The 25,623-nt window shown below is 40.2% G+C and overlaps 1 protein-coding gene across 1 annotated transcript in view; it reads left to right on the top strand.

Moving 5' to 3' along the window:
• Positions 1-25,623, top strand: part of SLC4A1 (solute carrier family 4 member 1 (Diego blood group)) — a 63,904-nt gene that overhangs the window by 22,059 nt on the left and 16,222 nt on the right. Inside the window, exons 6-14 of the mRNA XM_007425338.4 lie at positions 2,318-2,495; positions 3,134-3,269; positions 3,959-4,097; positions 6,060-6,141; positions 9,976-10,160; positions 11,384-11,594; positions 14,149-14,367; positions 16,215-16,363; positions 17,391-17,585. Coding sequence (XP_007425400.2) covers positions 2,318-2,495; positions 3,134-3,269; positions 3,959-4,097; positions 6,060-6,141; positions 9,976-10,160; positions 11,384-11,594; positions 14,149-14,367; positions 16,215-16,363; positions 17,391-17,585 — 1,494 coding nt within the window. The remainder of the gene's footprint in view (positions 1-2,317; positions 2,496-3,133; positions 3,270-3,958; positions 4,098-6,059; positions 6,142-9,975; positions 10,161-11,383; positions 11,595-14,148; positions 14,368-16,214; positions 16,364-17,390; positions 17,586-25,623) is intronic.

Here is a 25,623-nt window from a genome sequence, read left to right as displayed (position 1 = left end):
ATTTGAGTTTGGTTGTGGTAATTTGTAAGCAGTCCCCAAGCCATCAAGGATCCACCAGCAGAAACCTTTGGAGTGCCCTTTCCATGAAGTAGCCTTGAAAGCCACAATGGTGCTGGGGTTGCCAAACAATTTCTTTTCTACATAAATGCAACATACACGTCTTGGATTTTTATACAGTCCCTACATAATTATTATTTGATTCAAAGTGCCTGAAATAACTTTGCTTGAGGTTCAAAAGATCAAATCAAATCTTTATTAAGGTCATAGATCAGCATAAAGGTTCAAAAGAATTTGCAAAATATTAGAACATTTAAACAGTATTTAAAACAATGTAAAATATAACAAAGCTATAAAGCATCAAAAAGACATTTTGCGAGCATAAAACAAGTGGTCCATCTAAGTATTTCTTTAAAAGATAAATTAGGGTGCTGTCTGATACTTCTATGCTGCAGTTTGTCATCAGTTTCCATTTGTCACCTTCCTATGTTCATCATAATGTAGTCCATCTTCTTTTTCTTATCTCTCTCTGAAAATCTATTAATAACAACTACAGGTAGTCCTCAACTTATGATCACAATAGGGACCAGAAAATTTGTCGTTAAGTGGTATGGTCATTAAGTGAGGCATCACATGACTACACCCAATTTTACAACATTTTTTGTGGTGGTGGTGAAGTGAATCATGTGGTCATTAAGCAAATCACATAGTTGTTAAGTGAATCATGTAGTTCCCCATTGATTTTGCTTGTTGGAAGCTGGCTGCGAAGGTCACAAATGGTGATCATGTGACCCTGGGGCACTGCAACCATCGTAAATACATGCTGGTTGCCAAGTGCCCGAATTTTGATCACGTGACCCCAGGGATGCTGTGACAGTTGTAAGTGCAAGGACCAGTCATAAATCACTTTTTCAGTACTGTTGTAATTTTGAATGGTCACTAAACAAATGGCCGTACGTCGAGGACTACCTGTACAATCCCTTTGACTGGAAGTGCTAGGAACCGTCTGTTTGCAAAATACAGTAATTTCACAATTTTAGTTAAAGAAATGGTGCAAGGAGGACCAATGACATTCCATTCCTTCTGATCCACCCCTTCCTCTTTTTAAAAAATCTAAATGGTGGGAGAGCCACGCATGGAGTTCCTACACCATATGTCAGATCTCAGTCACAAATACAGTGCTGTTTCAAAACAAGGAATATCATCCAGATGGATTTTAAATTTGGGGGAGGGGTGCTGCTTCTACCATCATAAAAACATTTTGTGAGCAGCCAAAAGTGCTATGGTTGTGGTGAGATATAAATTTGAGTAATAAACAGAATCATAACTCCCTTGCAGGCCTTTGCAAAGTTCAACCAAGTTTAAAACTACAATTTTCTCAAAAGAAAAGTGCAGAACCTCAGACATCAAACCTTTACTTTTCCCACACAGCTGTAAGCATTGCCCCAAGGGACTTAAGTGTCATCAAATTGAAAGTTTTAATGCAACATAAGAAAAATATTAAAAACCCAAGAGAAAAGTATTCCTATTGACTATATTTAATTTTAATTAAATAGCACCAAACCAACCTTGACAAAGGCCAGAAATGCTCAACACAGACAATCCTAGTGAATTCCAGGGATACACCAGGAAATCCCAACGCAATAGGCTACATTGGGACATCAAAAAACATCCCTGAAGAAAACAATATGGTTACCTCCATATAGCCACCAAGAAAACTTGGCAATGAGTCAGGCTTTATTTTAGTCAAAAGTAAATCAGGGTTAGTGTTTTGCCTTGATCCCCATCCACTACCCTTTGGAGCATATCCCTTGGCATCTAACCTAAAGACCTCAGCCTGCCAAAAATTGCACGCTCCTGCTCTAAACAGGAATAAAGGATACACAGCACAGGCTTTAGTGAGGCAGGAACAAGTGCACCTTTCATACAAGTACTTGGCAGGGGGTGGCAGTGGACTCGTAGAGCAGCTTTCCCCATCTCTTGTCCTGCAGATGTAGGAACTACAACTCTTAAAATTCACATCTATCAGTGCCCAAGTCCCCACACATCTGGAGTGCAGCAACTTGGTCCACAGGAAGGCTGCTATCTACTTTTCTTTCTTAAAGGGATTTTCTTTTTACTACTATTCCTTGTGTCCCTAATGTCCTCATCACTGGGGGAGATATGCAGCAGGTAAAATTGTTGTCCCCCTTCCCCCCCAGTATATCCCTGCTGATAGAAATGTTGCCTGTTGAATTTCTGCCAGTTGCATCACTGTTAAAAAGCACTGAAGGAGGGAAAAGTGGCAATCATCATGACATGTTTTTGTCATTCTCTTCAGTCATATGTGGAACTTCATGAACTGGTCATGGACAAGAACAATGAGTTTCGCTGGATGGAGGCTTCTCACTGGATCAAACTGGAAGAGGACTTTGAGGAGATGGGGCATTGGGGGAGACCTCACCTTTCATATCTGACTTTCCAAAGCCTTCTGGAGGCACGCAAGGCTTTTAGCAAAGGTGAGGGAATGAACTGCAAGGATTGTGTCTGTAATGATTACTCAGTTTTCCATTAAGAACTTGCTGTTTGGTTGTATCAAGAGAATACGCTACAAGAGAAAAGGGAGGGTGCTTGCCCTCACCCTTCCCATTGTCCAAATCCTGATGCTATATTATATACAGGATCTATATTCATATTTGTATTGATATCCTGTGATGGACTTGTTCTCACCTGTTTTCTTGCCCCAACAAATATTCTTACAGTAATTTGGGGGACTTTGCCCAAGACTTCCAAAGGGGGGAAAAAGTCATTAATAATAACAAATGTAGGGGAAAGTAAATCTATACAGTATATCTATATTTATATCTACTATATCTACACCTACATTTATATCTATCTATATCTATTCATTCTATGTCTCTCTCTCTGTCCTTCAATCCTTCTATAGCACAATATAGCCTCAATGAACGATTAAGGAGTATCTTTAACAAGAGTAGCAGCTGGGCATTTATTTTGGGGAAAGGATTGAAAAATCACCTTAAAAGGTTTCTAATTCTCCTTTTGATGTACTTTATAATGGGAACAAATGTCTCTTTTGAATGATCAAAACAATGTTTCTTTTGGGTGATTAATTAAATCCCACTTTCTGCATTTCTAGGAACTGTCCTTCTAGACTTGCAAGAAAAGAGTCTAGCTGGGATTGCCAATCAGGTCCTTTCCCAAATGATCTATGAAGGGAAACTCAAGCCAGATGACCAAGAGGTGCTTTTAAGAACTCTCCTACTTCAGCACAGGTATTGGCAGGGACAGATATGACAGATGACATTTCCCCACCCAAGGAATGAATGGGACAGCCAAGAAAAATTGGCACAAATCAATGTCTAGATCTTCTTGGATCAGGCTTACTCCATAAATCAAGCTAGTGACAGATAGAGCAAATGGGTCATATTCAGGGGGAAAAGGATATATACTGAGGATGAAAGAGTATCAGATAAGACCTGCTCTGCTGCTGTGATCACCAATGCACAATATTTGGATTTCATTCCAAGCTCAGCACAAGGCCAGTAATGGTCCCGGTCTGCCCTCTATCTGCAAGATCAGGAGCAGGGAGGAAGACAGCAGAAGCATCTGCCTGTCATACTTACCTCTGGGGATGTGGCACTCAGGAAAAATGGGACATACAAGGAACTGTCCTGTGTCTGCTACCTTTTTGGTCTTTGGGCTCAACAGTTCCATTTCATCGGAACAGTGCAAAGAAGAGTATGATGATGATAATCAGGGGCTGGAAATTAAAATCTGTGCAATAAACTCAAGTTCTCTAGTTTTGGTTGTTGCACAATGGCTGTAAATTAATCTGACAATTTTACATGTATCAGTTGTCACATGAATTCTTGCCTGAAGACCTAGACATTATTTTTTTACTGTTGCATCCTTATTCTTTTTCTCTTCGTTGCACCTCACATTTTTTTCATCCTTTCCCCAGTCACCCTAATGAATCAGCTTCAATAAACACTCTCTCGCCTGCACTGGTGCAGCGGACAGATGCCAAAGACTCAGCTCAACCACTGTTGCAAGAACATCACCAAATTGAGATGAAGACCTTTTTTAATGGCTCAGAGCAGGTAAGTTAACTTTGGAGTAAATAAATGGAGAACATTTTATGACTACAGTGCCACGAGCTCTCGGATTCAAACTATAAATTTTCCCGTCTAAGTCTGGAATTGTATTCAGACCTCAGTGGTCCTCAGACTTGAAAGAGAACCAAGCAACCAAAGCAGTCATTATGATTGGTAGAAAGTATTAAATCACTGGATTGGCCAGACTTGGTATGACTACTCAAGAACTTGAACAAGAATGATTAAAAAAGGTTGCATGTTGTGTGAGCCCAACCTATAAGATGTAAGTCTTCTCTCCTACACTCATTCATACACAGTAGATTAATCCCAGCATGCTTACCAGAAAGCAAGCCTCACTGAGGCTTAATGCATTTTCTGTTGGATGCCAGGTTTCTCAAACTTTGCAATACTGCAATTTACGTGACTAAAATGAATTTCATGGGATTAAGATGGCACAAGAAATACATCTGTAATAATTATATTTTAATCTATGGCTTCTCAAACTTTGCCAAACCAGGTTTTGATAGTGTGCCCACCCTGCCTCTGTAAGGCTGATCAGATTGTTTTTTCAAAAGTGTGATCTACTTTGAAGTTGCTTGTGACCACCATCACCCCACAGGAGTCCTGACCCTCAGTCTGAGAGCCTCTTCTCTAGAGGGTTTAAGCTTTAACCTGGGTCCCCAAAGATTGTTCTGCTTTTAGCTGAACATTGTATTTATTTTGCTTAAAATATGTATATGGCCACACTTCTTACAACAGGGCTGGACGGCCAACTGGGAATTAAAACCAAAAAACCACAAAACCACACAATTAAAAACAAAAATTGCAACCAGACATGCCAGAGATCTAAAAGTTAATTCCATTTTACAATCAAGTAAGAAAAATGATAACCAAACAAAGCAACCAACAGAGTTTGGCTACTATCCCAGTTCAAATGCCTGGTCCTTAATGCCTACGTCGATAAGAAATATTTAATATGAAAGCGGATTGCTGTTCCAGTTGTTCCTACATATATAAAAAGCATGCAAAGCAAGCAAATATTGAAAGCATTAAGGAAGCAGTCATTCAGGGAGTAAGAATGTATGCACGTATGGACAGTGTGTATATTTTATACATTACTCTTTAAAGTAAGACAGAGAAGAAAATCCATCATCATCGACTATATTGAAAACCTCTTTCTCTTGGGTTGTCCCATAGCGAATGTCTAAATAACTTCAAGTAGGCTATCTTAATCTTAATTATTTGATCTTAATTATTTTATAAGCCAGGCAGCTACATGGTGGTCAAGATGGTCAAATTCCAAGCATCTGATACTGGGGTCCCAAGCTGTACTGAGTTTTACAATGCTCAACAGAGTTCCAGAATTTGACTTGCTAACATACCAGCAGCCAATGCAGCATGTTCAAAGCATATAATTCAAGATCAGCTGCTCCCTTCAACAACCCAACCATAATATTTTGCAGAAGCTGCAGCTTCTGGATTAATTGCATATCAGGCAGCCCTACATACAGCACATTGTAATAGCCAGCCTTGAGTTACCAGAATACATGGATATGAACAGCACTGAGGGCAGAATGGAACCTCGTAGAGCTCCACTACTTAATCACCATGGGAACAAAATATGGTGACAAAAAGCCATTTCTGAGTATAGTCCTGCAGGTAAAAATAGAGTTACTGAACTATTGTGCCCTGGATTCCCAACCCACAGAGCTAGTTTAGAAGGATACCATGATCAAAAGCTACCAAGAAATCAAAGAGGACCAGCTATATTGTAGCCTCTCTCTTGGTAAAAGTCATCCATCAGAACACTCAAGGCTGATTTAGTCCAAATCTGAACCCATATTGAAATCGGCTTTCTTTCAGGAGCATCTAAAGCTGTGCTATCGCTCTTTCAAGCATCTTCCCTAAGAAAATATCTAATTTTCTCAAATTCAGAGAAAACATCTCCAAGTTGTTTTCTTCTTGCAGGGAGAGTCAAGTAATAGTGGCTTTAAGAAGCAGCTGTTAGATAAGATCCCTCCTGATGCAGAAGCCACTCTGGGACTGGTTGGTAAGTATCTTGTATGTTCAAGTGTAAAAGGGTTCCTGTTATAGGAAAGGTGTAATGGACCTCTAGAGCAGTGGGAGAACAGCTGTGTTGAACGTCATGTTTCATTTCTTGGCTTCTCCAGATAAGATCTCAGATAAGATCTTGAAGAATTGCTGCAATGACATCAGAATATATGCTGGGCATTGAAACTGATACACAGGTGCTGCAGTACACCAGAGAACCATTCAAAAATTTCCAGCATTCTAGGCCACAGTGTTCATATGGATGCCAAGAAATGGTTACATAGATAGATATGGGGTGGACTTGTGGAAAAATAAAGCCATGCTGAAAAATGTTATTTGCTGAAATAAGCATAATTACTAGACAAGAAAAACCATTAACCTTTATTAGCATTATTAAATATCTGTGAAAGGCAAAATTCACAGTTACATTACCTAATCTTAAAAGGACATATTTTATTGGCAACAAGACAAGCTATTGTCAAATTCCTGGAATAATTTGAAAGGATTGAAAATTATGCATTGATATGACAGAATATGGGTGACAGCATAAGCAGAAAAACCGACGGTAAATTTGGCCCGCAAAAGTATAGTAAATAAGGGTTGGGCAGTGATCCAGATTCAAAGGGAAATGATGATATGCACCATGTGTGGGCCTGCCTACAATCTCTGTTGGCACCTCCTTAAATCAAGGACTTTATTTCTTGGAATCATGCAACAGCCACCCTTCCCAGACAATCCAGGAAAAGATGCAGCTGTTTTAAGGAACCGCTCCGAATCATTTTTTCCCCTTCAAATCTGGATCACTGCACAGCTCTAACAGTAAATAAAGATAATTTTAATAGATTGGACAAGCGGTATAGCCTAGATGAATTCCATTGAAGAAAGATTTATTAACCCAGGACATTATTAAAAAATATGGGAAACATAAAACTGGATGTGCTTAGTATAGGCCTAAAATGTATATTTATTATGATCCACTGCATATGTCGATGGGTGCGCATGTATGTATGTTTGTAAATAGACAGATAATAGATAGTATTTTCTTTGTCATGTTTTTGTTTTATTTGTGTTAAAATATACTTTAAATACTTTTTAAAAGATATGCTGGGCTTAGGTGCACCATTTAGCTGGTCTGGTTTATAATTCTATATATGATACTTTATGGAGCCATTGAAGTAGGCTTATTTTAATTAAATCAAATCTCAGTGTCAGATTTCCCCAATTCAACAGCCACCAGATGTGTTGGGACTGGAGTTCTTGGTACAAGTAGTCCTCCGCTAACTATGGTAATTGGGACTGGAATTTCCATCAGTAAACGACGTAGTCGGAAAGCATGACATTACGTGACCGCACCACTTAGCGATAGCAATTCTGACACTTCCAGTTGCCGACATTAAGCGAATCCCGCAACGTCAATAAATGCAACATCACGTGGTTGCCATTTGCAACCTCCTGCCAGCTTCCCCACTGACTTTGCTTGTCAGAAGCCGGCAGTGACAGTCACAAACAGCAATTGCATAACTGCAGGATGCTGCAATATTGTAATTGTGAGCTGGTTGCCGAGTGCCCAGGTTGCAATCACATGAGTGTGGAGACGCTGCAACCATCATAAGTACAAAGACCACTTGTAAGTATCACTCGTTCAGCACTGTTGTAAGTTGGAATGGTCACTGAAGAAGTGGTCGTTAAGTGAGGGCCACCTGTATTCTCAACCAGTTTGGTCTTTGCTGGTTGTGGACTTATGAGAGTAGCAATCCCAACATTAGGTTGGGGAAGCCTTCTTGGCACAAATAATTTAGGAGGGCTGTTGATTTTATGCCTTACCTTTAAGTAGCCGCTGTTGAAAACAAGATAAAGGGCCCGTGGTCTTATGCAGCAGAATATATATAATATCTTTGACACAGAGAGCAATGAGGGGATTCTTCAAAAAGGGATCCTAGGATGTCCCATTAGATAAGATTTCAGGTTGGATGTTGTGAGATTTGTAAATGGCCAATCATTTGCTGCCTTGTGGGAATAAAATCACCTGAGAGAGTGCTGTTACATGGATCGTGATCTTTCATTGTGAATGATTGGGCAGATAGGTAAGCTAATAGTCTTTTTCCTAGGTTATTAAATTATGTAGATTTATATACAATATAGGAGTAGCTACTGTTTTAACTGACTTCTTTCCTGCAATATGAACCACAGCTTGATCTGTTGACATTAGCACTGATACAATGATCAGTTTGAGCTACTGATTCTTAAATTCCAAGCAATTCCAAGGCAGTATTGTATACCAGGCCTTCCTTTCTTTTTCTGGCCAATTCTCAGCACTTCCCATGAGCACATATTAGAATACATTCTCTGTTTTATTCCTGAACTTCTCAATTTAGGGCTTCTCAGCTTACTAGAGTTATCATATCTGGATTACAAAAACCATCTGGAGATGAAAGATAGAGATTTCTGTGCCTTGTTGCTGCCATCTAGTAGTCATCCAGATTTCTGCAGCCCAGATAGGGTAATTCAATTCAACCACCATTATATCTAGTCTACAGGGCTGGGCTCCCAACTTTCTTGTCTCTGCACTGTTCAGAAAAAATCAAAATCAGCCTTCCCCAAACAGGACTCCCAGTTATTTTTTATATCAATCCCCATCATTCTAGTCAGGAATTAAAATCTAATACAAAAAAGAGCACCAGGTTGGGTAGGCAGATCTAGGAGCAGGGAAGTCTAGATTCACCTTATATATTTATCGCAGAGACCTACATGACTCTGCATATGTACAGTTTGTGAGATAGTAAGGACTAGGGGTACTACCCCAAAGCAATTGACTCAGCCCTACATTGGAACCAGAATCTGTAGGAAGCAATCAATCCACATAGGGTTAATTGGGAAATAAGAGACAAAGCTGTTCTTATTCCAGGTCTTTGTCTTGGGAGGGAAGAGTCTAACACAATTTGGCAGGCATGAAAAGTGCTCTGACTTGCTTCCAAGATCTCCAGATAGCTATCAGAAAGCAAGAGAAGGAATAATACATTTGATTTCAGGGCCTCAGTCTACATCAGTGTTTCTCAACCTTGGCAGCTTTAAGATGTGTGGACTCCAACTTCCAGAATTCCCTAGCCAGCATTGGGGATTCTGGGAGTTGAAGTCCACACATCTTAATGCCGCCAAGGTTGAGAAACACTGGCCTGCATTACTGCTAGCCTTTTCAACCACAAGGACTAGCAAAGTATTTCCTCACAGCTACATCTTTCTTCTTACTACCATTCTTTTCTTTTTTGAACCATAACCATTTAGGTATAGCCTAAAATATGTTTATGATTAAGGTACTAATAAATGGGAAGTTCTGAAACTGTCAGATCCCATAATTTAATATTGCTGCCACTCTCTGCCTAATGGTAGAGCCAGCACTACTTCTTTCTACAGAATGTGTGCTAATCTTAAAAAGTTTGGGGAATGGAAATTCTTGCCAATAGAAGCGAATATGTGTGGCTCAGGGTTGAACTGTGGCGTCCTTGGGGTTCTCTGAGCTTGGTTGTTTCCTTGCAGACGTTTTGTTACCCGCTGCTGATTCTTGCTTTCTTGTGCATTTGGGCCAGGAAGAAGCCATATTTGTCTTTGGCAGGAACTGTGCTTTGCTTCTCTATCTAGCTTATCAAAACTTGATTGCAAACTTTGCTCACTTTGCTGTCTCCCCTTTTCTTCCCTTGTTCCCCTTCTCTTCCCCCCCTTTGCCTCTGCTTGGATTCCTTTCCCTTTTGCCAATGGCCCGCATTTTCTCTCTTCCTCTCTCTCTTTGTGCCAAAGCCCCTAAACTATGTCCCATACCCATCCATCCTCCCTTCAGGCTGTGCCACCTTCCTGGACCATCCTACTCTGGCCTTTGTACGCTTGAAGGAGGCTGTGGAGCTGGACTCTGTCCTGGAGGTTCCTGTCCCTGTCAGGTTCCTTTTTGTGGTTCTGGGCCCTGATTCTCCCCACATTAGCTACCATGAAATTGGGAGAGCCATCTCAACTATGATGTCTGAAAGGGTAAGTTGGAATCCCTCATTCATTCAAGTGGCCTGAGGAAATAATGGCATTTCCTGCTTTCAGAAAGGATTAGCAGGTGAGTATTCAACAGGGAGAAACCCACGTGTATAAGCTGAGAGCTAGGCTGAAAGTTTCCTCTGACAGTTTCTGAGATGAAGCAGTTCAGTGCATGCCCATTGTAGTTCTGATGCTGAAGAAAACTCTCCTTGACAAGGACAAAAATTAAATCAAATGGCACCAGAATCAAAGTTAGAAATCTGGTACAACAAGTATGGAGTGAAGAATGAAGGCCCAAAAGGCCTCCCTGCTGTTCCACCAGCATAAATGCCCAGAATGAGGCTGAATTATTTGAGGGATCATTATAATTATTAGAATTTATATCAGGTATAGAAAATCATAGGACTGTGAGGTCTCTCCAACCAGCAGGTGGAGCAGTTAGGCTTTTAATAAGCCTCCCATCTATTACCACAGATAGGGCATCATATTTGGACGGGCAAGATTAACTCTTCTCTCTCTGCTGCTTTGATCAGTTCAGAATATCAGAGCCTTGCACAATGATTTGTCTTGGAAAAGAAATTCCATGGATTTTTCAGTAGCTAATTGTTGCATGGGACGGCATCTGTCATGGATAAAAGTGTCTGAAATTGGGAAGTGTGACTTTGGCCTTGTCCTCTTGGTTCTCACTTTCTCCACCACTGCCATGCAAGATCTAGAGGGAACTGTATAGCCATCAGGCTGACAGAAGTTCCTCACCACTGAAAACTTTTGGCAAAGCACCTCCAAATTTTTGTCAATACAGGCAAAATGGACAGCTTTTAATACAGACATTTCAGAGCGTATAGCTTTAATAGCAAAGGCATTTTATTTTAGAAATTGTCGTAGTAAGAACTTGCTTGTGGACAGTTTATTTTTCAGTTTCATTGGTTTTAACATCTAGAGTTGCCTACATTCACTGATTCATCATAATCTGATAGAGAGAAGTATTTCAGATAGATCGATAAATCACCTTAACTCCTCACTGAACTACGGAGTGTTAACAAGTAACCTAAAATGAATTGTTGATGGGAGTTGGACCTGTCCCTTATCTACATTACCAGAGGAGTACTGAATCATGCAGAGTGGAGAAACAATCTCTGAAAATGAGTACGCGCAGATACACATGCACACGCACACACATACACGGTGCTTCCCTGAGTACTGTTTTCCTTTCTTTCTGGGAGTAGGTTTTTCGCAATGATTCCTATTTGGCCGAAAGAAGACAGGACTTGGTGAAAAGTCTGGATGAGTTCCTAGACTGTTGTATTGTCCTCCCACCCTCTGAGATCCAAAATGAAAGACTTCTCAAGATGTTGTTGCCAGTGCAGAAGGATTTCCTAAGGAAGAGGTACCTCCCAGCCGAGAAGAAACTGGAAGAGGAGCCTGTAAAAGACCTAGGTATGGCTTAGTGCAGGAGGATCATTTAGCCCATCTTTCTCAAACTCAGCAACTTGAAGATGTGTGGCCTTCAACTCCCAGAATTCCCCAGCCTATTCATGGGTTCCACACATCTCAAAGTTGCTGAGGTTGAGAAACACTGATTTAGCCTGCAGTTCTGGGCTTACTTACCAAGGAGTCAGGCATAGTGAACTCAGCATGACTTCCTTCTAAGAAGACACATGTAAGTTTATACCATTCGCTTCTACAAGAAGGACTAGAGGGGTACATATTTTAGTTTGTTTTTAAGATGGGAATTTGCTGAGAAACTAGTCTGGAAGATGTGCTGCCTCATATTTATTCAAGATGAGTGGGGATGGCTTGATTTTACCTACTAGAACAAGAGGTTTGCATAATTGTACCACAAAATCACAGACATTGGCACTGAGTATCAAAATCAGCATCCTGACAAAGCCACTGCCCCCTGCGACAAACTTTCCCAAGTGTCTGTCTTTATTTAATTTATGTCCCACCACAATCCCACAGGACTTTCAGCAGTTTTACAAGTTTTGTCTTTCTTTCTTGTGCCATCAAGTCAGCCTTGACTTCTGGCAACTGCCTGTACAAGTTCCTGCAGTTTTCTTGCCAACATTTTTCAGAAGTGGCAGGCCTTGTTCCTGGGGTTGAGAGAGAGGGACTGGCCCAAAGTCACCCAGCTGGCTTTGTGCCTAAGGCAGGACTAGAACTCATAGTCTCCCTGCTTCTAGCCCAGTGCCTTTAATCACTATCCCAAACTGGCTCTCTTTATTTGAGTACACAACCACTAAAACATTCATGGTCAGTATTAGAACAAGAACAGAGCCTTAAAAGCATACAAAAAATATACAGACATCAAAAAACCCAGGTATCAAGTCCCAAATGCTCTCCAGAGGAGCTCCAGTTTCAGCTGCTTCAAGCAGGCACCTATAGTCAGCGTGAACCTAAACTCTAGTGGAAGGTCATTCCAGAGGGTTGGCACTGCTACAAAAAAGCAGTGCCTCCAAACCTGGGCCACAGGTTCAATCCTATGTATGAAATGCATTGAGGAAATCTGGACACAAAGCGGGGCAGAGATAGAAAGACTGCATTGCCAGTATTCAGAAAATGAGAATTGGATACCTTTTCTTCTTGTCAATGATTTTGCAAAAAATAATTATGCAAACCGGAGAAATATATGTAAATTAAAATTTAGAGTGTTAATAGGATTTTTTAATTTTAAATCCTACAGTATGCATGAGCTCAGTGTCACATATCTTTACTATATATGTATGTACATATCTATGTATATGAGGTGCACCAAAAGTCAGGCCCTGTAGGCAACATTATATAAATGATATTAAATGTTCAAATTAGTTGCCATTTTCTTTTAAATACTTCCATATCTGTTTGATGCATAACCTTTGAACATTCTTAATTACAAAAACATTTTCTCTGAAAAAAAATTAATAAAACATATTGTGATTGATCTATGGGGCCTGACTTTTGGTACACCCTGTATATATTCTGGAATTGATCCTGGTCACTATGGATAGGTTCTGGAGTTGAGCTCTGGATCCAATACAAGGCCAGCATTGGTACATACCATCTTTAGGTAATGCCAGGACCCCAATCCCCAGCAGTACCTAGTGCTGGAACCTGCTGTGCCCTACCCCCCCATCCCCTTTTCTTCTCCTGACCCAGCAGTCTGAGCAATACCAAGTGGGTGGGTCTGGCCATACTTTTAATTTCCCACAACGATTCCAACATAGCATTGCTTTTGAACTGGTATGAACAAATACCATATGGCCTTCCCAGATGTTGTTGGACGTTGTATGGAAAGGATTCTGGAGAGGGAGTTCAAAAACATTTAGAGATCAACAGGTTGTCCACCTCTGCTCTCTGGCTTTGTGGCAAAGCAGAGGTATATCTGAATTCAGCCATTCAGTTCTGCATATGTGCAATCATTGCCACCAATAAACGTACCAGGAACCCTGACAAAAGAAGAGGCCCCAGCTATGACGGTTAAACACTTCTTTGACTTAATGATGTGGGATGGAGCAGAGAGGCCCTTTAGATGTTAATGCTTACTGCTTCAAAATGCGGGCCAGCCTCATGATATCATATTGTTCTGCTTAGGGGGACCCTGGACATCTCTCCCAAAGTAGGGGTACCCATGAGGGAGAGGAGGGTTCAGTTATATTAAAATGGTGGGCACGACCGGGTGACTGTAGCTATGCCTCTTTTTATATGTATGTAATGTGTGCAATGCACATTAAAAAGGGGAGAGGCTTCAATCAACTGGCCCTGCCTGCCATTTTGATGTTGTTGACACCCCCACCCCCAGTAGATGCCCTTGGCTCATAGTCTATCCAGATAACTCAGCTGGGAGCTCCTCAGATATTAAAGTTCTGTATTATACATTCATGATTATGAATGAAATAACTCCAGAGACCGCCAAATAATCTAGAACACATACCCACAAAGAAGCGGGCTCACATTCCAAGACATCACTCCCTCTGAAAACCTCCCCTTTCCTCTGTTCTTCTGTCACATGCAGAGCATGAACTGAAAGGCCATGACATCAAACCAGAAGACTCTGATGACTCCTTGCGCCGAACTGGAAGGATTTTTGGGGGGTTAGTGAAAGACATAAAACGTCGGTACCCCAAGTATCTCAGTGACATCACGGATGCTCTGAACCCGCAGTGCCTGGCTGCAGTCATCTTCATCTACTTTGCTGCCCTTTCTCCTGCCATTACTTTTGGAGGCCTTCTTGGTAAGAGAAATTAGCACCACATTGATAAATAATCACAAACTAAAGATCAGGAGGGTGGCACTTTTAGAAAATGCTCTGGAATTAACTTTCTGCTGGGCCAGACAGAACAACAAAGGAAAAGCAGCATGTCTTCAAATGAGTCCTCCAGATGTGTTAGGACTATATTCCTGGCCAGTATTGCTAGCACAAACCTTTCTAGTAAAATAATACATGCCAAATCATTTGTTTTCTCCAAGTTTGGTGATACAGATCAAAGCTAGAAACAGTAAGGGTAGAGTTACCAGATATCTGGACAGGCAAAGGAGGACATGGACAATTGGAAAGGAGGACAAATGGGGAAAGGAGGACACACTAACTGTTGAACTTTCTTGGCATCCACAACAAAACTTAAGCAAAAAAACTGCCAAAAAATGTACTTAGGTCTACATGTATATGAAATTACTTTTTCCAGCATCAGAAAGACTGATTTTTCAATTGCAATATTTTTCCAACAAAATATTTTTAAGAACATATGCTAGTGATAATATAAACTGATGACAATGAGCTTTCCAAATTCCACCATAGAAATGTATGACGAGTTATGTGATCTATAGATATAGTGATTATAGAATGATGTAAATCTAGGCTCTTGAGTCTGTCAATGGGCAAGGGAAAAAAAGGAGCAGACAATTTACAAGGTCACAATACACAAAAGTTTGAATGATGACTGTAGTGAAAATAGTCCAGTTTTTTTAAAAAAAAAACAAGATGCTCAAAAAGCCAGATAATATTTGACCTTAAGGCTATGCTTGCCAGACAGAAGACATGTCCTCCTTTTGCCGGACATCTGGTAACAGTAAAGGAGTCTTACTAAAAGATATTTTATTCATCTTGCTAAAACACATATCAGGTTTCCACTAAGTTATGCCCAAAATAGTTTCCATAAAAAGCAAATAGTGAAAAACAATGTGGAAAATGGAAACATTTATTCAGCTTCCATACCACTAAGCCTCATAGGATGCTCCAGTTGTGTGATGCTTCAGTTTTCAATCATGCAACTGTTACTTAATTATTTTTGGAGGGTGTTAGAGGGGATTTATGTATTGCTACAATGTATATCATAAAAGAACCACATCTCTTTTTGAACATATATAATGTGTGCAACGCACATTAAAAAGGGGTGAGGGTTTGATCACCTGGTCGCGCCTGCCATTAATACATAATCGATCCCTGATAAATATCAAGATCTCAACCACATCTCTGGGCACTTCCACACCCCCATCATTTCCACCATCTAAACCCTCCCTGCAGTTTCAGAAAGCCCTTTGGACATGCAGCGATTGCAGGAATGATGTTGAACCAAGCACTGTTCTCTCTCTCCATCACCAAAAATGGCTGCCAGCCCTTCCTATCCTTTCCAGCTGCCTCCTAAAATGTGTACACTGAAAAATAAATAAATTTGAGTGATCTGTATAAGCTAGAGCAGTGTTTCTCAACCTTAGCAACTTTAAGATGTGTGGACTTCAACTCCCAGAAATCTCTGGCTGGAGAATTCTGGGAGTTGAAGTCCACACATCTTAAAGTTGCTAAGGTTGAGAAACACTGGGCTAGAGATAGGGTTTCTTCCCCCAGTGAAAGCTGAAAGTAGCTTGAAAAAAGTTTTATGAGGTGTTTGTTCGATATGGTTTCATGTCTGACTAGGAGGACTTTGTATTGGAAAACATGCTTCCCTTGTGAGAAATATGCACGCATGAGACAGCAACTAATCCCAAACCATGTGGATCTCTGACTCCTGGAGTTGGGGAGAGGGGGATGGAAGAAGGCCTTTGCCTGTCCTTTTTTTGCTAATTGTTCCCTGTTGTTTCCAGCTGAAAAGACAAACCGTCTGATTGGAGTCTCTGAGCTTCTGCTCTCCACTGCAGTTCAGAGTGGACTCTTCTGCTTGCTTGGAGCTCAACCTCTGCTTGTAGTGGGATTCTCTGGCCCCCTTTTGGTTTTTGAAGAAGCCTTTTATACAGTAAGTGTCCTGCTAGAAATCACTATGACTTGCTGAGAGGAAAGTTACGCGGCCCAGATCATTGCTGCAAGATAGCAACTGGATCACCCATTGCCTTAAGCCATAACGTAGTTCATCTGAGCATAGTTTGTATGATTCCATTGATTGTGGTTTGTAAATAATAGTTTAGTGTGTTGTGTGTACTCAGCAAATTGTGGCTTAAGCAACTATGGCTAAGCAACTCAGTCATAGTGATGGCCATTAGCTTAAAGCAGAATAGACAATTTCGGAAATGAATGGGCAATTCATGGTTGTGAGACATGAGATGAAAGAACCTCCATGACTACTGGTAGTATATCTCACATTACTAGGTGCTGGAGACAGTAATAAAGAGGATTCTTCTCTCTCTTGGGAGTTTTTAGCTGACTTCTAATCAGGCAGTTTTTCATCTAGCAAAATTATTCCTATGTTGTTAAGAATTTGCCAATGTTCATGTTTTCTCAGTCTTATTTCCATAGTAATAGGATACTGTACCTTTTCCAGTCTGATAACGTGAATTAAGGTTAAACTCCAATAATAATCAACTAGTGCAACAAAGATTGGGCTGACTGTGGTTATGGGAATTGAAGTACAGTACATTTGGAGGATAGCATTATGAAAAGCTGTAATGATAAAAAACTTCTGAAGACAAACCTAGATTTCAGATATCTTAAATCTCCTCTCAGATACTAAATTTGAAGCTTCATCACTGTGATTATAAGCTTGAAAAACGTACATAGGTAATTTTTCCCTATCCTATTAAATGTGTTCAGCAGCAAATCCCAAAATTCCCAACTAATCAAGATAGGAGTTTCATAGATATCAACCTGGAAAGGCTGATAGGATTCAGATATCTGTCTCATTGAAGTGGAAGTACAAATGACAAATACTCCTCCCAAAGTTATTTGAAAGAAAGAAAACAATGGCAGGAAAATTAGCATTTCATCTATACTGTCTATGATTTCTTCTCTGTGTTCCTTCCCCCCCATCTCCATTTCTATCTGTATAGTTTTGTAAGAATAATGGCTTTGAGTACATTGTGGGAAGAGTCTGGATTGGCTTTTGGCTGATACTGATAGTGATACTGGTGGTGGCTTTTGAGGGCAGCTTCCTGGTGCGCTACATCTCTCGCTACACTCAGGAGATCTTCTCAATCCTCATCTCCCTCATCTTCATCTTGGAAACCTTCTTCAAGCTCATCAAGGTAACATGGCTTATTGTGTTTGTGCTTTCGGTCTTGTTGCATGATAGTTGCTGGTACAGTTTGGCTTATTATAAGCAGCCTTCCCCAGATGTGGGTACTCTGTTTTGGTGACTACAACTCCCAGAATTTCTACTCATTGGCTATGTGGTTGGTATTTTGTCTTAACATATCTCAATGGCACTACAGCAATAAGGCAACAGTGTTCCTTCAAACCTATGAAAGAGATCTCAAAATTCCTCTGCTGACATGTCTTATGTTTTTCTGGTGCCATGCTTGAGGCAAGGCTGACCATGGAGTAAGACACTAAATTCCTTTTCTTCATTATGTCAGTTATGACTTGTCTTCCTTGTCCTAGAATGCTGGACAATGCTATTTTGAAGTAGATTAGGGGTCCTGAGTTCTAAGCAGTATGTCCTTTGTAAGTACTATCTTTTTGTTCTAGATTTTTTTTTTAAGTTCTCACCAAATTAGAGAAGTTCTGGTCAAAATTAAAAGAAAGGCATGGTTACTTTTGCCACCTCACAGGTTCTCCATGCATCTGCCCAATCGTATTGTGTTATGGCCATATGTGTGCCATTGTGCAGCTTCAAGTCACTATTCTACTGTATATCACACTCTCAGGTCACATAACTTCTCTTATAGCAACTCTTCTGAGCTGACAAGAATTACTATATGTGTGTTAGTTGTATAGTTTGCATCTCCAGTGTCACAGATCCAGGGTGTGGGGGCCTTGCTGTCCATGTCATGGTCATGGATTACAAGATGAATAAAAGAAGAGCCTTTTTCCATCCCTTCATCTGGCTCCCAGTTTTATTACTTTTAGGCAAATGCTGAAAAAGTGTGTATTCCAAGAGACACTATATTTATTTCTGCTTCTCTTTTTTAATGACAACTGCCTTCAGTAATTACTCTGTTGCAAACAAATTTAATTGATGCTTTCAATGGTATATGTGGTTTAAACTTCTCTGGGTACTCAATAAGCAGAAGAGTGGGTATAAGATGACATAAACAACTAAATATTGTTATAAAATGGGCAAAGAAAAGTGTGCCTTTTTTGTGGCTGCCCCTACCTTATGGGACACCCTCCCCGCTGCAATTCAGCAGGCCTCCACTCTTTTAGTCTTTCAGAAGGCCATCAAGACCTGGCTTTTTACCCAGGAGCTGGAATAGAGTGAGGATGTCTGGAGTTGGTTGTGGGGCATCCCCAGGGGTTGACTGAGGTGCCAGGTTTTGTTTTGGTTTTATGATTTTAAATGTTATGATTTTTATAGTTCTGGGTTTTATTGTTGTAAGAGTTATGTTTTTAGATGGGCAGCCATACAAATATTTTAAATAAAGAAATAAAAGAAATAAAGAAATAAGAACAGTGAAGCAATGTCATAAGGTAAGAGTAACAAAAACATTCTGATAGCAGAGGTAAATAATACATGGTCCAATGATTTGAGGTTTAAAAAGAACATATGCGCATTTATTTAATTTTTTGTCTATCCATCCATCCATCCGTCTGCAGGAATCGCTGTTCTTTCAAATACTCAGTAAATGGCCTTGAGTAAATCATCATACCTTCTTTCTACATCTGTAAAAAGGGAATCACTATGACAGGATTTCTAATGGAAAGCAAACAAGCTATAACTATAAAGTGATGAGTTTGGGATTACAATGGGGTAATCATTGTAATCACCATGCCTACCATAGTAAATATTTTATAGTGTAGCTGTGATGGTACTTATTTACCATGACATCCTGGTCATTTTTATTCCCATTTTACAGATGGAAAAATCAAGACACAAAGGTCAGGCCTCCCAATATATCTCTGGTAAACCATACATGTTACTTTGCATGGATGGAAAAATGAAAGATACTCTGTTAACATCAAGCTGCTGGAACATACATCATGATTACAGTGTGTTATTTTGTCTCAGGTTGTAAAACTGCTTACATTTTGCCATAGTCTCCTTCCCCTTATCCTCACCATTAGATGAGTATTGTTATTAGTAATGGCCCTATAGCATCTGCTTTGGATATTTTGTAAAATCGCTTCAGATATTTGCTTGCCTACTCCTTCCTCAGCCCAGCCCACTCCCCAGAACAAGCTGGTCCAGGAAGCAACACTGCCAAGATACGGTTTCCATAGAAACTAAGGAACAGGAAGGATGGGGGGTAGATGGAAGAAGGATGAAAGGTTGCTCTTGCAGGTGGTTTCATTTAGAATTACCCCTGCAGGGATTTGATGGTACTGGACAAAGTAGTTCAGGACAACTGGACAAGACAAGGCAAAGATTTGGAGATGAAGAGCTGAAAGGCCAGGAGAATCAAGAAGCAGAAAAAAAACATGGGTGCCTAACAGCCATTTTTATATTTATGCAAAAGATCCAGTCGTACATTAGACTGCCCATCTCTGCCCATATTAATCTCTTCAGTCATCAAAAACCATCTTGCAGGACTATAAAGATTATACTGACACCAGTAACACCCACAAGAGGGTGCCACTGACCTCCAACACTGAATCAATTAATAAATGGGGTTGTTTGTTTCTTTAATTAAAAATGCCCCAAATCTCACAAAACTACTGGATTTTTTAAAGATCTCTATGTTCTTGCATGTGATAGGAATTTTCAGGTGAGGATGCTGTACTTTTTGATGACATTTATTTGTTTCTGGCACCACATGACATCACCTAAAAATCATATAATTCTTTTGAAAAGGCAGTCATCCCTGCATAATCTACAAAAGTTTATGTGATAATAGATTTGTTAGTCTTTAAGGTGCCACAAGGCTCTTTGTTGCTATTTTCTGTAAAAGATTAGCATGGCTACTCCTATTTAGCAAAAGTCAGCCTTCTCCAACAAACTACCCTCCAGATGTGTTGATTACAAATCCCAGAATTCCAGCCTGCATAGCTAGTAGGCAGAAATGTTGTGACTGAGTAAGGGCCAGCAAGTTGATGTCAATTCTTAGCAACCACGTGGATAGATTCTCTTTGGAATGATCTGTCTTCAACTTGGCCTTTTAGCCCTAGACAGGTGGAGGGTTCAGATCTTGGAGGCAGAAGTGTCCAAGGAGGGGTGGGGTGAAAATGGTAGGCACCACCGCGTGGCCCAAGCTCCATCCCTTTCCAGTGTGTGCAATGCATGCGTTATATTAAAAGGGGGCAGGGCTTCAATCACCTGCCATTTTGAGATTGTCAACCCCCCACTGCAGACGCTGCTGCTGGGAAGGCTGTTCTAAACAGTAGATGGATGCAGTTGCTGCCAATTCAATCTTGTTTTTAGAGCCTTTTTAAAAATCTGGAGGCATGGTACTACATTTTGCCAACTTCCTTCTTTCAGGAAATCTGCTGAGGAACTCTTATATAGCAGAAGATTCTGGGATAGTCTTGAGTTGTAGAGCCTGTATACACAGAACTTGGGTTGAGCATATTGGGCTTCATATGGAATCACATGGAACTTAAGCTCCTAGCTATGGATTTACAAGACAACTAGTTGGGATAGTGGCAAACTGAATTGTCTAGTGCCACCTATCCATATTGTTATTGGTTTCCCATCTAATTTCATGCAGCAGGGCTATTAGGAAAGGTTGCCCTGAAGCATTATCTGATCAAGACTGACAAAAGAGCACTGATAGCTCTATAGTCAAAAGATGGCCCAAGAAGTTTAAATGATGACTGGAGGTGACTCATGTAAATCTCGTTCTTCTAGCTAGGGAGGGAAGGGTTGAGATGCCACTGTGTAAAAGGAACAATAAGAGTGCAGTTTCAGATTTGGGAAGGGGGTCAAGAAGCACTTGATACTGAGAGTGGAGGCTAACAGCCTTTGTGTGCATATTTTTGAATCAGTCTTGACTCCTGGCAACTACATAGACAAGTCCATGCAGTTTTCTTGGCAACATTTTTTGGAAGTCAAAATTTGCCATTGCATTCTTCCTAAGGCTGAAAGAGTGGCTCAAAGTCAACCAGTTGGCTTCTGTGCCTCAGGCAGGACTGCAACTCAGATTTCCTTGCTCCCAATCCTGCACCTCTTTCCATAAGGACCACATTTAGATTAACACTGTATCCCTGCATAGATATTCAAGGGAAGGACTACTTATTTTGATGAGAGAGCAATTGAGATTGCAAAGTCTTATACATTTGCTTTAATTGCAAACAAGGAAGCAGAACTTAGGTAGAGGCAAACAGGCATTCTGATCTCAGGCAGAAGACTGCACAAAGATACACCCTGCATCTTCAGCCAGACTTAATTAGATGTTTCCTTTGCTCAATTACAACTGAAATAGGTTGAGTCCAACTCTTACCAAGTGTAAGGTGAAGAGAAACATTTCCTCTGCTTTGCTGTTTATGCCTGGAGTTACTAGTGGATGGCCCAAGGAGCATATTTAAGTGGTCATTACATAGGCCTCTCCTTAATACCACTTAACAGCTAGACCCCTTTGGTGGCTAGAGTAGTTTTCTTCAGCCTGGTACTCTCCTCCACTAGTCTCTTCTTGTGTTGGGACTACTACTCCCCAAATTGCTAGTCAGTATGACAGACCAAGGAGGCCATGATTACTCAGCCTCAAAAGCTGCCTTCCACCACAATGTTAGAATAAGGCAAGCATTCACCTAGCAAAGCCCAAATGGCATCCTTCTGGTCTCAAGGAATAAGACCGTCCAAAACCAGTTTAGCCCTTTTGTGCCATGAGAAGAATGAAGGCCTGAAGAAATAATTTGCCCACCCTATTGTAGATGAAAACATGCTTTTCATCTTTATCAGATGGATAAAAGTTAATATTAATCACCAACAGATATGAGCTTACATAACATATACTCTGTGCTGAGCCTGTTTGGACAGCACACACTGAACCACAAACCAGCCAACCACATCTGAGCCTGACATATTGTGCAATCTCAGCTCATGTGATTAGGGTTCAGTGTGTCTTGCACATCTAGAAAACTGGATTCAGTAAAATATGTTTACATTAATCATAGGCACGTAGCTGTATGAAGAACTACCCTACTGTTGTAGCCATCCTAAAGCAAAGCTGTTTCAGATGTCATTTGTCCTACATGGGGCAAATACAGGGGTGCCCAAAGTTTTAAAGACCACTATTGCACCTGCAGCTGAGATCCTGATTTAATTATTAGAACCCTGGATTCACTCCAGATCTCTACATAACTGAATCAAGTATTGTATCCCATCAAGGACTCATGGCATTATTCTCATAAAACCAGAAAAGAGTGAAAGGAAATCCAAACATTGACTTGCAGAGATGCTGGAAGACCTTAGTGCCCAGGCTGGTCAGCATGGAACAGACTGCTGGTTCCCCTCCCCTGCCCCGCCCCAATTAATGTTAGAAGGGAATCAGCAGTCTGCACCAGGGTTGCTAGGAAAATGGGAAGACTTTTTGCTTCTCCCTCCCTCGCAGTGATCATGTGGAACTGGTGGGAGCTCTACCACCTGCTAATTTGCTGGCTAGAGGGGGAAACAGATTGTTGTTGCCTGCTGCTAATGACAGCAGCAGCAGCAGCAAACCAGCTTTCTGCAGTAAACAAACACGACTTAGAAGGGTGACTTTGGGCCAGTCACTCTCAGCCCAATCTATCTTCCAGGGTTGGTGGTGTGGGAGAAATTGAAGGAGAAAGTGGTATATATGTATGCCATCTTTAGCTCCTGAAGGAAAGATAGAATATAAATCTTACAAATAATACAGTAAGTGCCGTGTGTGAATGGATGCAAACAGGTAAATCAGTTTGCATCCATTCACACACAGTTCAACAACCACTGAAGCCTTCAGTTTTCCCATCTGATCCAGCCATTATTCCAAACTCTGATAGCAATCCAAGTACAGTGATGTCAGAACTGTTGATTTCTTTGGCCTGACTATCTCTCTTCTCATTCTGAATCCCAATGGGGGAAGGGCGGTCAGTTCAATATCTATGAAAAAGCCTGGTCCTTTTTTCTGATAAATCAGTCAATTCTTGAAAAAAAATATGAAAGAATAAAGACTTGAAATATCTCAAGGTATGGTTGAGGCAAATTTTTTCCAGTTCCCGTGTTACTAACAGCTCTTCCAGACAAGAACTTTCAAAAGCCATCTAATTGTTACTTTGGATCAAAGCTATCAAACCAACTCCTCTACTAGCTAAGGAGTGATTAACTTCTTCACAAAACCCATGAAAAATGGGAGCCAAACTGGTTCTCAAGCATGTCAACCTTTTCCTTGCTATGCACAGGTCCAGTTTCTATATCCTTGGTCAGTTAATAGCATAGAGTCCAAGCTGAATGGCCATAAAGCTCTGATGACCACTGATTTTACAGGCTTTGGTTATCAAGGGAGAAAGGAATAAGCATCTGTTTATTGTAACTCAGGCTGAACAATGCTCCATTTTGCTCATCAACTATCCAGGGGTAGAGAAGCTATGTCTCTCAAAAAGTACAACTTTTAGCAGCCACAGCCATCCTGACCAAGGATAAGGGTTGCTGGAACTTTTAGATCAGCCACACCTTGAAGGCCAGAGATTTCCTACTTCTGAACAATATTAATTAGGTCTTTTAAGACACATAGCCTAAAGGAGAGAACTCCAATGGGTTTCTTCATTTGTTTTTAATGGACATTCCTTTTGAAGATTAAAGCGAAATTATCCAAGTTTTAAGGAACATTGTTGTTATGATCCTTTGAGTCAGCCTTGATTCTTGGGTGACTACATGAACAGGTCTATGCAGTTTTCTTGGCAATATTTTCAGAAGTGGTTTGCTAGTATCTTCTGGGATGTTTGTTTGTTTGTTTTTTGATTTCCCAGTCTAGGGCTGAGAGAAAGTGACTGGCCTAAAATCACCTAGCTGGCTTCTGTGCCTAAAGGAGGACTAGAATTCAAGTGTCCCCACTCCTAATCTAGTGCCTTTAACTACTACATCAAATATACTTTTTATTTATTAAGAGATTTCTATATCTCCCTTCAATACCTCTTTTCAGAGTGATACACAAATAAATCAAAATATAATTTATTCATGTCTAATAACAGGGGTCTTAACTTAGTCTCTGATAGTAGACTTACTGTATAATATATATGCAGAATCCTGCCATGCTAACTGAGAGAGAAGAATCTCAAGGATTAAGTAAATAAGACAGCTGACAGATGCCAGAAACACAGAAGAGCTCCAAGCATTGGGTATTTCCTCCAAAGATTTACTAAGCACATGATGGGGCAGCTGGGAAAACCTCTGGGAAGGATAGATACCACAGAAGTCATTCTTACATAATCATTAAGCTTAGGTAGATGGCTCAAGAAATCCCAGGGAAATGTGATTCATAAATGTTCCTCTTCTCATTCCAATACTAATGTTCTAGCACTTTCCTCAGCTCCTCATCAGGAGAATTTAAGGAATTTGGGGGCCCAAAGCAACACCTGATTTGGAGCTTTTCCTTCACACAGTCTTAGATGAACACTGATGGATTCCTGCAAAAAGAGATGTTAACACTATGTTTTCAAAATGGAATACCTCCAGAATCTGCACTAAAAATTAAAGATGTACCTGGAAGAGATATCTAAATACTTACTACTTGTATACAGTATTTTAAAAATCAAATTCTTCTTTGGTAGAGAAAGAGAAATTGTTTTTATATCTGAGGTGATATGTTCTTTATTTTCTGTCTTGTAAATATTGCTATTAGTTTATCAGCATTCAGAATCTGAGCACTTTGTTCTTGTTTTTATATAATTTTTATTAAAAGTTTTAAGAACAATAATAACCATAACAAACTAAATTAGAACAGAAAAAGTGAAAAAGAAAGAAATAACATAAAAAGCTGAAAGTGTAATAAGAAATGAAAAGAAAAAAAAAGAGAAAGATATAAAGAAAGATATAAAAACATAAAGAAGTGGCTTCCAATATTCTTCACACCAGTTATAAGTACAATTATATTTTAAGCTCTCCCTCCAAAATTACATCATAACTCTCTTCTTTCTATAGAATCTGAGCGCTTTGAACTGCAGTTCTGGCCAGACCAGTCAATTGCTTCTGTCTCACTGTAGATCTCAGATAGTTGTTATTATACAATTCCA

Source organism: Python bivittatus, unplaced genomic scaffold (genome assembly GCF_059951505.1).
Source record: "Python bivittatus isolate LINGU-HERP-01145 unplaced genomic scaffold, Pbiv_v1 ctg000410_np1212, whole genome shotgun sequence".
Lineage (NCBI taxonomy): Eukaryota > Metazoa > Chordata > Lepidosauria > Squamata > Pythonidae > Python > Python bivittatus.
Note: the sequence above shows the minus strand (reverse complement) of the source record. Positions and strands in the feature narration are given on the sequence as shown.